The following is a 12,565-nucleotide window of genomic DNA, read 5'->3' on the forward strand; positions in this document are numbered from 1 at the left end:
CTTCTGAAATATAAATATAGTTAAACAAAAGCACATAACCCTTGTAATAGAACTTACATAGTAGAAAAAATTTTTTGTAGATAGATTTGTTTTCCTGTTTCTACCAAAGTTTGTGTTTAGTTTTGATATTAAAGAGGTCTATTGTCATTAAAACACATCTTGAATGTACTAAATATTCTCCAAGAAGCTTTGGATGTTTTTCTGCATATAGAAAGAAATGTAAAGATTTAAGCTTTCATTTTTTGGTTTTTAGTTATTAGCAGTCATCCATTGAGAAATTTGGTGTCATTTTCTTTTTAAAAGGAAAGTATGCACGGAAAATCCTTTTCTGTTTATGATATCTTAGTATTAAGATATAAATAACTAGGAAATTTTTTAGTTATGTTTATCTTGTTTACATATGTTACATATAAACACATATACATAAATTAACAAAAATTTCAGTCCTTAAAGAAACAGAGAGACTAAATTTTTCCCTGATAAATCAGAGCAACAAATCTAACACTTGAGGTCTAGCACTGAGACCTGAAAATGAATACAGCTGCATCTCTGTTGTCACAACCCTGAGGCCAGATGGTCCGCCATGCATCCTATATTTTGAGCTATGTCTGCTTGTAAAGATAGTTCAAAATATATTAATGGGACATAAAAAGTGATTTTGAAAATCTAATGTCACCTAATTTTTTTACAATGTAGTTTAAAGTATTCTGAAATTGATTAGATGACTTTAAAGAAATGAGGTACAGTTTTTTAAAAGAGTATTGTTTTATTGAGTCCAAAGCACACTAGGAATAGTTACTAGTAGTAGTACACATTATTAGCCTACTCAGCAGGGGTCCCCAAACTACGGGCCCCTGAGGCCATTTATCCAGCCCCCGCCGCACTTCCAGAAGGGGCACCTCTTTCATTGGTGGTCAGTGAGAGGAGCATAGTTCCCATTGAAATACTGGTCAGTTTGTTGATTTAAACTTACTTGTTATTTATTTTAAATATTGTATTTGTTCCCGTTTTGTTTTTTTACTTTAAAGTAAGATATGTGCAGTGTGCATAGGGATTTGTTCATAGTTTTTTTTTTATAGTCCGGCCCTCCAACGGTCTGAGGGACAGTGAACTGGCCCCCTGTATAAAAAGTTTGGGGACCCCTGGCCTACTGTGTGCAGACACTGTTCCAAGTGCTTCCTTTACTCCGTTTAGTGTGTTTCCATCTCATAACAGTCATATGAGTAGGCACAATTTTTATTCCCACTGTGAAGATGAAGGAGTCAATGCACAGCGATGTGAAGAAACCTGAGCAGTGACAAACGCTCATGTAAGGCACAAGCAATGTTCAAGCTCAGGCAGCCTGATTCCAAACCCTGTGCTTTCCACCATTAGATTTTGAACTGTCATTCGCTCATTTGACAAATTAAGTTAATTTATCTTAAAACTCACAGAAGTATTACTTTCCATTATAGTAAACATTTTTATAGTACATGATATGTACCAGGCACTCTTCTAAGTGCTTTATACAGACCAGCTCTCCCAACCTGACAGTCTGATGGACATGTGGCCTGTCGGGTAGCTGAATACTTACAAAAGAATCTGTTACCAATATATTCATGAAGATACTTCTAAATGAATAATTGGATAGTTAATTCTCTCAACAATTTAGACTTTGTCCTATAGTAGTAATTTGAAACCACCTCTGCTAGCCTGACTCACATCAGTTCTTTTTATTTTCCTTGTACCCATGGAAAAATGTTCCCAGCAATCCTCCCCCACCCCCGGCCTAACACCAACTGATGATGCTGTTAAAGAATGAATCCAAAATGCTTATTAACAATATAATATGAATCCTAAAGCTAGTGCATTTGTGTTTAAAACAATGTTATCAGTAGTTCATATACATTTAAACATCTTTTAAATGGCAATTTTGTGGTTAATGACAATGCTCTCTATTATTACTTAGGAACCTAGGTTAGAGTTCAAATTGTATTGCAAATCCATGTTTCTTCATTCTAGTCATTGAGTATCCAATTTTCAGTGCTAGAATATGAAACCCTGAATTCTCAAGAAAGACTGTTGTTTGACTTTTTTGCTAGAAGAATCCTAGGTGCTCCAGATATTATATGAGGTAAGATGTTGGCAGCCCTGGCAGCTCTTCAGATCCTGTGAAAAATGATGGTCCTCATCTTCCATTGAGGCAAACCATTTATAAATATTCATCTTATTAATAAGTAAGACTAACAGTTTCACTTGTGAATGAGGAGTCAGTACTACAAGTCATTTGCTGTGTCTTCTTCCCTCAAGGTAGAAAAACAGTTTTGTCACAAAGGCCACTTCAAAATAGTGAATTGGCGTGAGCCTGAAGGACTTCTTGACCTCCAGCAAAAGCACTAATCCAAACCACATGAATATAAATAATGTCCAGTATGCAGGCATTTTAGCTCTGGTGTCATGGATATAATTCACAGGCAGTTCACACTAAATACCAGTCTTTGAGGCAATCCAGTTTCGATATTGAGTCACTCTTGTATAGACCCCAGGTTTTTTGGGAAGAGCACATGATTGTCCCCAACTTACTATACCAACAAGGTACCAGATATCATGACTATCATAAACCAGAGGTCCACCAGAATCACCCTAGGGAAAAAAAAAACAAAAATGCATTTAAAATTGTTAACTCTAATGCAATTCAGCAGGAAGTTCATTGCAATCACCTCTCTTCAACAGGAAAAATAAAAATAAAACTGGTACAAAGAACATGCAGCCAAACCAGAGATAGATTATATATTTAATGTGTCTCTCAACTGAGTTAAAATTTTGTGTTAAACTTTAAAGTGCATTGTTTTCTAGAAAAACTAACATTAATATTGAGTAGTTACATTATTTCTGGTTCAGCATCCTTGGTTTTCTTGATTTCTTTCTTTCTAGTTTGATTAGATACTTTATGTATGGTTTATAAATATGTATACTAAATATTTCATATGAGGTTAGTATTGTGTGCAGATAAGCAAAGTTAGAATGCCTTCTGGTCTTCTGGCTTGCTTAACAGAATGAAAGGGATTCAAAGAGATACAGAACATAAGAAAAAGATCAGGTGGAAAGAAGAATAAGAGCAGAATCAGGAACAACATTTTGAGATGCCTTTGAAATATCCAAGTAGAGTAGAATATACTTGTAAGTCCGGAAATAAAAGAGGAGGTTGAGGGAATACGTAAGTCTGAAGAACAAACATGAGGTCAGGGGCCTAATAGTTTATATTTGTGAACCATCTGCAAAAAGATAATTATTGAAGCTATGGAAGAGAAATAGATCCTCTAGGAAGAAAGCATAGAGTAAAAAGAGGAACGAGTATAGGATAGACCAAAATTTAATATCTGGGATTAAGAGAATGATCCTGAAAAGGAGGCAGCAAAGGAACAGAGATACATATTGGGTGAAAAATCATTAAATGCCAAGGGGAGACAGTATTTCAGAAAAGAGGGGGTGGTAAGCACTGTTAACTGCTGGTTAGAGTTAAAAAATCATTTGTTGGAGATCGTTGGTGCTTCACTGAAAACTTAAGGAAGAGCTATTTTTCATGAAGTGATAAAACAGAAACCACATAGAAATGGTTTGAGAAAGTAGTGACAGTAGGGAGAAGATTAAGACAATAAGTATAGACATTTCCCCAAATATTTGATGGTAAAGAGATGACAGGGTGCTAGCTGGAGGCATTATGGGGCAAGGAAGAGTTGGATTTTGGTTCTTTCTTAACTTGAGAGATCTGGTGAAGAAAGATCTAACTACAAAAGAAATGTGACTATAAAAAGGGTGAGAGGGCATAATTGCTAGTGAAAACTTTCCCAAAATGCCAACAAGAAAAAGAACATGACCAGAGGAGAAATGATCAGCCTTAGGAAAAAAAAAAGCAGCTTCTGCCTGAACAGACAGTGGTACAGTGGATAGAGTGTCAGACTGGGAAGCAGACAGAGGACCCAAGTTCGAAACACTGAGATCACCAGCTTGAGTCCAGTCTTATCTGGGTTGAGCACAGCTCACCAGCTTGAACCCAAGGTCACTGGCTTGAGGAAGGGGTCATTTGTAGCCCCCTGGTCAAGGCATATATGAGAAAGCAATAAATGAACAACTAAGATGCCTCAATGAAGAATTGATGCTTCTCATCTCTCTCCCTTTCTGTCTCTGTCCCTATCTGTCCTTCTCTTTGTCTCTCTATTTCTGTCTTTGTTACAAAAAAAAAAAAAAACAAAGAAAGAGAGAGAGAGAGAGAGAGAGGAAAGAAGGAAGGGAGGGAGAGAGGAAGGAAGGAAGGAAGGAAGGAAGGAAGGAAGGAAGGAAGGAAGGAAGGAAGGAAGGAAAAAGAAAGAAAGAAAGAAAGAAAGAAAGAAAGAAAGAAAGAAAGAAAGAAGAAAGAAAGAAGAAAGAAAGAAAGAAAGAAAGAAAGAAAGAAAGAAAGAAAGAAAGAAAGAAAGAAAGAGAAAAGAAGCAGCTTCTTTGTTGTGACCTAAACTGAAGGTGTGTGTAAAATGGGTCCAGGCGAAGGCAAGTCTTCAGGCCTGGTGCTGGGAAGACGGGAAAGTCCCTTCTTATGACTACTCATTTTCTTTGAAAACTAGAAAACAAAATCATCAATTGAGAATAAAGGGGTAGAAAATAAAAATAGAAGTTGAGGAATGTGGAAAAAGTTGGAAGAATTCAAAGAATGGTAGATTTGGGGAAAAAAGAAATAAAAATTTATATTGGATGGTGATAAGAGCTAAAGATAAGGATAAAACAGAGAAGGGACACAAAGAATACATGTGTAGGTTGTGCTTGGGCATGAGGGTTGGTAGGTTGGGTTGTAACACGGGGATGTGGCTGAGGAAGCAGAGGTAGATGAAAAGCAGGCAGGAAGGAAGGATTTGGGAGAGATGTTAAATAGGAAGATTCGGGGAGTTCATGTTTATGGAGTTGGAGCAGTTTGGGGTGACAAGGGTCAAGATGTGGCCTAAGGATTGGCGGCTGAAAAGGGGTGAAGATCACTGGAAGGTAGATCTAGGAACTAAGAACCCAGACATTAAATGCATCGGTATGAATGCTGCAGGGATTGGGTGGAGTGAAAAACCTGTTTCAGAGGTCAAAGCCCTTACAGAAGGAGAGGAAGGAGAGAGACTCGGAGGTGGTGGATGAATGTATGAGAGATAATGACAGAGTTGAATAAAGTGGTCCTTAGAGGGAAGGTTTCTGTCTTCTTGTTTTCAAGTTTGTTTAAGTAAATAACAATAGACCATAAGAGTAATTGAAGAAACAGACTTTAATTTACAAATTTGTAATATAATTATAGTACTGTTTCAATCTCATAATAAATAAAATCATGTATAAAAAGTGCCCAGTACTTTGCTTGGCACACAGTAAGCATTCAATATAATAATTTCTGTTATTATGATCATTAAGTAAACTGAGTCCTTGGTGAAATAGATTTCTCTTTTTTTTCCTCCCAAGTGAAATATATGCCAAACTTAGAAATAGCTAATAGAAAGTTTCCTTGTAATGTTTTGACCTTGACTTTGGACTTACCTTACATGCATCTATTTTTCCTTCCATGAATCCAGCACATAACATTCCTTTAGTTATCAGGCCATCATACACATCCTTTCTATTACACACATCACTGCTTATGGTTTCTACCCGGGCTTGCCGAAGTTTATTTTGTGTTGGTCCTATTACCCAAACAAACAACCAGGACAAAAAACATGTTTTTTAAATACAATTGTATCTAACACTTCTTATGTATGGAAGACACATAAATCATATATTCTTAAGAGTGAAAGCACAATATTATTTTATTACTATTAATTGTTGCCTAATTTTATTTTCTCTTTCATAAATGTCTACATTTGGGGAACCTTAAACATATACAACCCAGTATTATATCATATCAATGAATGTTCAAACACTTATTGGAATCCTTACTACTACATGCAATATTATAAATCTCTCTACACATTTTTTTTCCACGAGAAGAGGATCCATTACACTGATCTTGTCCAACTGGCATATTTTTCTGTATAAAGAAATTAAGGCATTTCCCCAAACTTTTTAAGTGGAGACCAGGATATGAGCTGTACAGAGCTATTTTCCCTATTCTATACTGTAGTGTGTTATTTAGGGGAATCCTGAAGTATGGGAAACAGAAGAAATGTCCAGTATATGTTAGAAATTGAATGCCAGCAGAGCAGGGCCTGGAGCTAGAAGGAGAGAATACTGTACAACTGAGTACAGAAAGAGAAAGGGAGTAGCTCAGGGCTCTTGATTCAAGCTGTCAGTGAGTAGCCCTGAGCTACTGGGAAGGGGAGGGAAGACTGAAGACCTATAGCAACCTCTCAGAAAGTTAAGTTGTAAGTGCATGGAGCATTTGGGAGATTTTACATATCACCAAGTTCTGTCAAAAATAAATAAATAAAAACCAGATTAAGGTATATTAATATTTGTCTTTCAGTTTCTTAAGGATCATCCGTAAAAGAACCTTAAACATTTCTTATTTCCCACCTTACAATAATTAAAATCTTTCTTTCTAACGTGTAAAGAACTAGTTCCTAGAGATCTTAAGTTCTGGTCTTCAGTTTATAAAATTTTAGAATTGTTGTCTTTCAAGTCCCCTAGGAAGTGGGACACAGAAAAATAAATACAGATGCTATTAACTAACTAAAATGAAAATTCACAAAGCACTTTCATGTTTAAGATTACCACAAGTCTTCATTAACATGAGAAAGAATGTGGACAAAAAAGAAGAAGAAAGAGAAGGAGGAGGAGGGGGAGAAGAGGAAGAAGAAGAAAAAGAAGAAGATTGTGGTTTGAAGTATATGCTAACTAGGAATGTTTACATATGGAAAATGTACAATTTGGAATCATTTTCCCCTATGTACTCCTATAGCATTTTGTCCCTTCTTATAGCACATAAAACAGTCTGTTCTTTTCTTCTATATTGGCCTCTCCTTTTTCTCACCACTGCTTCAATTAATGGTGAACTCCTCAAGGGTAGGGACCTGATCCTTTACTTTCTAACACACCTCCTGCCCTTGTCTTGGGGCCATATATATTAAAAGCATCAATATTATTTTTATGAAAAATCTAAAGAAGGATTCTTTTAGCTAGCTTGTCAAGGTTTAAGACACACTTGTTATGTTAATTTACTCACCATCATCTACAATGGATCCAAACCCTGTGACAAACACACTTGTTTTAGGTGGCAACTTTAAAGATGAATCTGCGAGGCAAACTCTCTGGACTATATTTGAAAACTCAACTCGAGTTGTGAGCTGAGCCACAGCAATGTCATTTTCATTGGTTTCTCTACGGTAATTTTCATGAACGATAATTTTCCCCACATTTCGTTGCACTATGGGCGGCGTTATAGTTGTACCAAAAGTAGCAATCCATTGACTTGGGTCTTTATTTCTGCAAAACATTAAAAGGTAAAATTTATGAAGCTTAACTTTATATTTTAAGATGGAGACTCTATTTCTCTCCAACTCTTGGATTTATGCACCTGAAGAGTCCTGATGGTGAGAAAATTTGCAATCGATGAATTTATTGAAAAAAAAAAAAGCTTAAATAAGCTGATGGTAGAAGTGAGAATATGAAAGCCCTTAAAATATTTTACATCCTCTAAAATTAAAAACAGCACAGCAACTAAATGGAATGTTCATGCTTTATTTGGGTTAACAATAGTAATGGATACTCTAGAATAAATTTCCAATAGTAATGGATACTATAAAATAGTAATGAATACTATACAATTAATTTCCAATCTTTTAATTCCTTGTTCATTAGAAACTTATTAGATCTTCTGTCTTCTATAATTTTAATGAAATGTATGGGTATTAATTTTGATTTATTTGGATATTATACATTTTTCCTCTGTATCAGAGACTCGTCTATTCTTATTTTATGACTCAATTGTCAGCTCTTGTTTACTCGGTCTTACTGTTATCCTTGAGGCAGTGTGATTGGCTTCTTGTGTATACAAACTCTTGTGTGTATACAGGGTTGTGTATATACAGGATTAACATCTATGCCCAGCCCCTGTCTAGATATTTAAGCACACAGCAGCCCTGACTCAGTGTCATGCTGTTAGGGCTCTAACTGCCCTTTGATCTGGCCCAGTCAGTCCCTCCTTTTGTTTTTGAGGCTCTCCCTTCACAACAGATGCTTTTATCTTCCACAAAGGTAAATCGCAAGCAACTGCTATATAATACTACCATCTCCTTGTCTTCCTATTCTCCCCCAAAGCCCAGATACCTATTTTCCCAATTATCCCCATCAAAAATGACTGAAAAAATATAGAAACTTGAAATTCTTTATGTAGAGGAAAATTATGTGATGGAAACCACGCAGTATAGAATTCGAAAAGGGGATTTCCTTGTGCATGCAGGATTACTGTGTTGGTGAATCATAGGTGTTGCAGTATAATGAAAACCAGAAAGGTCAGTGGTTTTCAAAGTACTAGGCAGGGATAAGCAGGCAGAGACCAGGGTGGGGACTGGGAGATGCAGAGGGCTCCTCTCTCAGCTATTTTACTTACTTATACTTTAAAGAAATTTTTCATTCAAAGATGAAATCTTAGGGCATTGTCAGCCAGAAAGGAAGCCTCATGTAACAAGCCCCACTCAACATGCTTGAGGGTAAGGACACTGAAACTCAGGAGCTGAATGGCTTGCCCGGGTGAGGGGCAGATCCAGCTGCTTAGTGTTAGAGAGCGAGGGCCCAGGTCTCATGCTATCCTGTCAGAACTTTTTCTCCCACCTACACTTTTCACAAAAACTGAGATTTTTTTTTAATGGACATAAAGATGCTAACATTTATCTTCAACATGATTTTTAAAAATACACTGTAACTGTATGAAAAAAAAACATAAAAATTTAAGAACTCTTTGGATAACTGTAATGGTGTCTTCAAAGTACCGTGTATTTTTCCTTCACAACAGTATATGTCATTGTGCAAGAACATGAAATTTTTATTGCCCCAAACTGTACCCTTTCTAGATCATTATATTTCCCAACTCATTTATATTATTATTATTATTATTATTATTGGCATAAAATATGCATCATTCATATTTTAAGGAATCTTTCCTGTGAGTCCACAACCCTTGTCACCTGTCAAATTTCTCGGTTCTCCTTTATTTAAAAATTCTTTGAAAGTGGCATCTAAGCTCACTGCATCCAAACCTTCTTCTATTCTCTCTTCAGTTTAGCCAAATCCCCATCATATCAGCATAATTTTTCTTATCAAGGTTATCTCTATTTTACCAAACTCAATGGTCACTTCCCATTTGGGTCTTTGAGCACACAGAGACTACACTGGAGCTCTCGAAGTATGTATCTTGATTGCTATAGCTTAGATTTTTTACTTAATATTAATAAATTGACATCTGGATTTACTTTCCATTTATATAAACAGGGATCAGTTATGAACAAAAATCAATGATATTCCCAAAAACAAATGTAAAAATTGGAGCACCACGTGAACAAAAAAATCAGAAAGCCTTAAAAATTTAGTGAAACTCAAAGTCACCTAAAGCATAATGCTAGTTATTCTGTAAATATAAATGAGTCTCTTTTCTATCATAAGAGAGTGACAATCATCTTAAACTCAGTAGGTCATTCTCACTATATGTCTACTCCATAAATAAAGGTGTAAGTACATTTGACCCACTTGTATGTTAGCATTAGAAGGATGGTCAAGAGAATCCTAAACTCAGCAAAAGTAGTTTTCTTGAAAGGATGTGTCAAGTCCCACTGGCCAGGGACTTCATTCAGAGCTTTTATCTTTTGAGAGTTTAAAAGGAAAAACTTTCTGTACTCTGATAGTGAACTGCAGAGAGAAGAGAAGATGTGTCCCTGACCACCCAGGGCAATAGGGTGCCTGTGAATATTTGTGTACATGACAGATATAGTTGAGCTTTAAGAGCTACAACTGTGAAAGCTCAAGCTAATTGTTCCTTTCAAGTCCCATATGACCAGTCTTTTATAGTGTGAGGGGAGAGACAGGATGGTGGCTGGCTTGAGCCCAAGGTCACTGGCTTGAGTGAGGGGTCACTGGTTTGGCTGGAACCCGTCCCTCATCAACACACAGATGAGAAAGCAATCAATGTATAACTAAGGTACCACAGCTATGAGTTAATGCTTCTCATCTCTCTTCTGTCTGTCTGTCCTTGTCTATCTGTCTCTCTTGCTAAAAGAACTTTTGATTTTTTTTATTTATAAAGTGACAGTGAATGTTGATTGTGGGATTGTAGGAGGACAGAGGGATCAACATAATTGAAAAAAAAAGCAGAGAAGTGGCTGCATTTTCTCCTCACATATATGGAAAAGTTTAAGCTTCTTTAAGCTGTATAATAATCAGTCTTCACACTAAAGAAATTTATTATATAGTAGGGAAGATAACACTAATGTCCTGATAATATGGGAAGATACATGGTGAGAACTATAAGAAGGATATAAACCAAATATAATAGATATTCAGAGCAGGGAGAGGAAATGAACATTGTTAGGGCATAGAGCAAGCATAATGCACATAAGGAACAGAGGAGGGTGCATCCATAATAGAGCAGAGCATACTCTAGTGAGATTAAACTCTTCCCAAGCACCAAATCAATTAATGGCAACTGATTACTACAGAAAGAAGACTCCTGACAGCCCTGGTGAACTTACTTGCGGAAGCAGTGAGCTGCTGTGAGCAGCCATGTGTTACTGATGAGGCTGGCTCCGCACTGGTGGCCCGCCCCTTTGAGCTGGAGGCTCGCCTGCCATGGCCACTCCCCTTCCATCGATGTTTCCCTTCCTTGGACAATCCTTTCTTTGGAAGAATATGCTGGTATTGGCATGTTTGAAGATGTCATCCTTATTCCACAGCCTGTCACAGAAATATACATTAGCTTGTTTTCATGAAAAGAAGGAGGAAAAAAGTATATATATCCTGACTTGCATTGGGTGCTGATGATTAGACATTGCAGCCACTACTTTGTAACCCATTCCTAGCACACAGTCTCTGAGGTTATCTGTAAGGGTCCTACTGATATTATTGAGGTCAGAAGAAATATTTAATAATATTTTAAAGCATCCAATCCAAAAATCAACTTCTGCCTTTCTAGATAAAGCATATATAGATGAATAAAGAGATAGGTAGATAATTTATTGAGCATCAACATTGCACAGATTGTGTATGGTGGTTACCAGAGGAAAAGGGGGTTAGGAAGGGTGACTATAGGGGGATAAATAGTGATGGAAGGAAACTTGACCTCAATAAGAAAAAAGAAACTTTGGTAAATTTTACTAAGATTTTTATGGCTTTTCATTATCTTTGCTATGAAAGTGACAATTAATTGTGAGTTTTGGAACTTACGACTGTTGAGAAGATTTCTCATCTTTTTGCTGTCGATAGCTGAAATAAACAAAACATGAATTAGTTGGTAGAATAATATGTTCCTATTTTCATGTAATTATGTTCAAATAGCCACTATAAGAAATGTTTATTATCCAAAGCATGTATATTTCAAGAGGGCATGAACTTTTTCATAGCCAAGTTACAAAAAACCTTCTACTCTGATTTGATCCAAAATGTATAATTTTAATTTAAAATAAAAAGAGCATTTTGTTCTTGATTTTTGCTGAAAAATTAGAAAGTAAAATTGGAAAATTATCTTTGACTGATTGACTCGGTGGATAAAGTGTTGGTTTGGCATGTGTGAGTGTCCTGGGTTCGATCCCTGGTCAGGGCACACAAGAGGAGTAGCCATCTGTTTCTCTTCCCCTCCATCTTCCCCTTCTCTTTCTCTTTCTCACTTGCAGGCAATTGGCTTTATTGGTTTGAACCTTGGCTTTGGGCACTGAGGATAGTTCAGTTGATTTGAGCATTGCCCCAGACAGGGTTTGCAATGTGGATTCCAGCTGGGGTTCATGTGGGAGTCTATCTCACTATCTCCCCTCTTCTCACTTAAAAATATTAGAAAATTAGGAAAGAATTGTAATGATAAATGTTCCTGTTTTCCTTCTTTGGGAGCTCCAGGATAACTCAAGTAAAGCAATCTCCAATTCCTATCAAAATTGGTGTCCACTATATCAGGTGAACTAGCCTATGTGTGTTAGTGGGCCTGGTGATTGTATTGAAAGGACAGCTTCAGTTAGCTAAAGGAATTGCAGACCCCTCACAGCCCAATTTTCAGGCCCTGGCCTACAAAGGGTAGGAATTCACTTAGTGCAGGTTAATAGCTTTCTCTCACTGAGGATTCTCCCTCATGGTGACTATGGTAGAAGTTTGTAGCTAAGACCACAGGCACTACAGCCTGTAGCTCTCTTATTTATATACAGTCATAACAGGCACCTCACTCATACCATAATCTCTCCTCCACGTTTTATCTCCCTTTTTAATATCTTTTCTCTTCAAATATATCTTAGTGTTCATTTAAGCTCAGTGTCATTCAACTTTTGGTGATTAGCTGTTTGTTTCATTTTGGTTATTTTTAGTGCAAAAATAGAGAAATATGTGATAAGTTGCTCAGGAACACTGATTTTCCTAAAAGAAGGATGTGAGTCCCAAATCC

General features: G+C 36.6%; 1 protein-coding gene across 1 annotated transcript in view; it reads right to left on the reverse strand.

Annotated features, from left to right (window-relative positions):
- Positions 1-917: 917 nt before the first annotated feature.
- TMPRSS11F (transmembrane serine protease 11F) overlaps positions 918-12,565 on the reverse strand; it is a 70,254-nt gene continuing 58,606 nt past the window's right edge. The window contains exons 6-10 of the mRNA XM_066384823.1: positions 11,368-11,406; positions 10,677-10,878; positions 7,160-7,419; positions 5,539-5,681; positions 918-2,622 (exon numbers count right to left, since the gene is read on the reverse strand). Coding sequence (XP_066240920.1) covers positions 2,464-2,622; positions 5,539-5,681; positions 7,160-7,419; positions 10,677-10,878; positions 11,368-11,406 — 803 coding nt within the window. The 3' untranslated portion in view covers positions 918-2,463. The remainder of the gene's footprint in view (positions 2,623-5,538; positions 5,682-7,159; positions 7,420-10,676; positions 10,879-11,367; positions 11,407-12,565) is intronic.

Source organism: Saccopteryx leptura, chromosome 5 (assembly GCF_036850995.1).
Source record: "Saccopteryx leptura isolate mSacLep1 chromosome 5, mSacLep1_pri_phased_curated, whole genome shotgun sequence".
Taxonomy (NCBI): domain Eukaryota; kingdom Metazoa; phylum Chordata; class Mammalia; order Chiroptera; family Emballonuridae; genus Saccopteryx; species Saccopteryx leptura.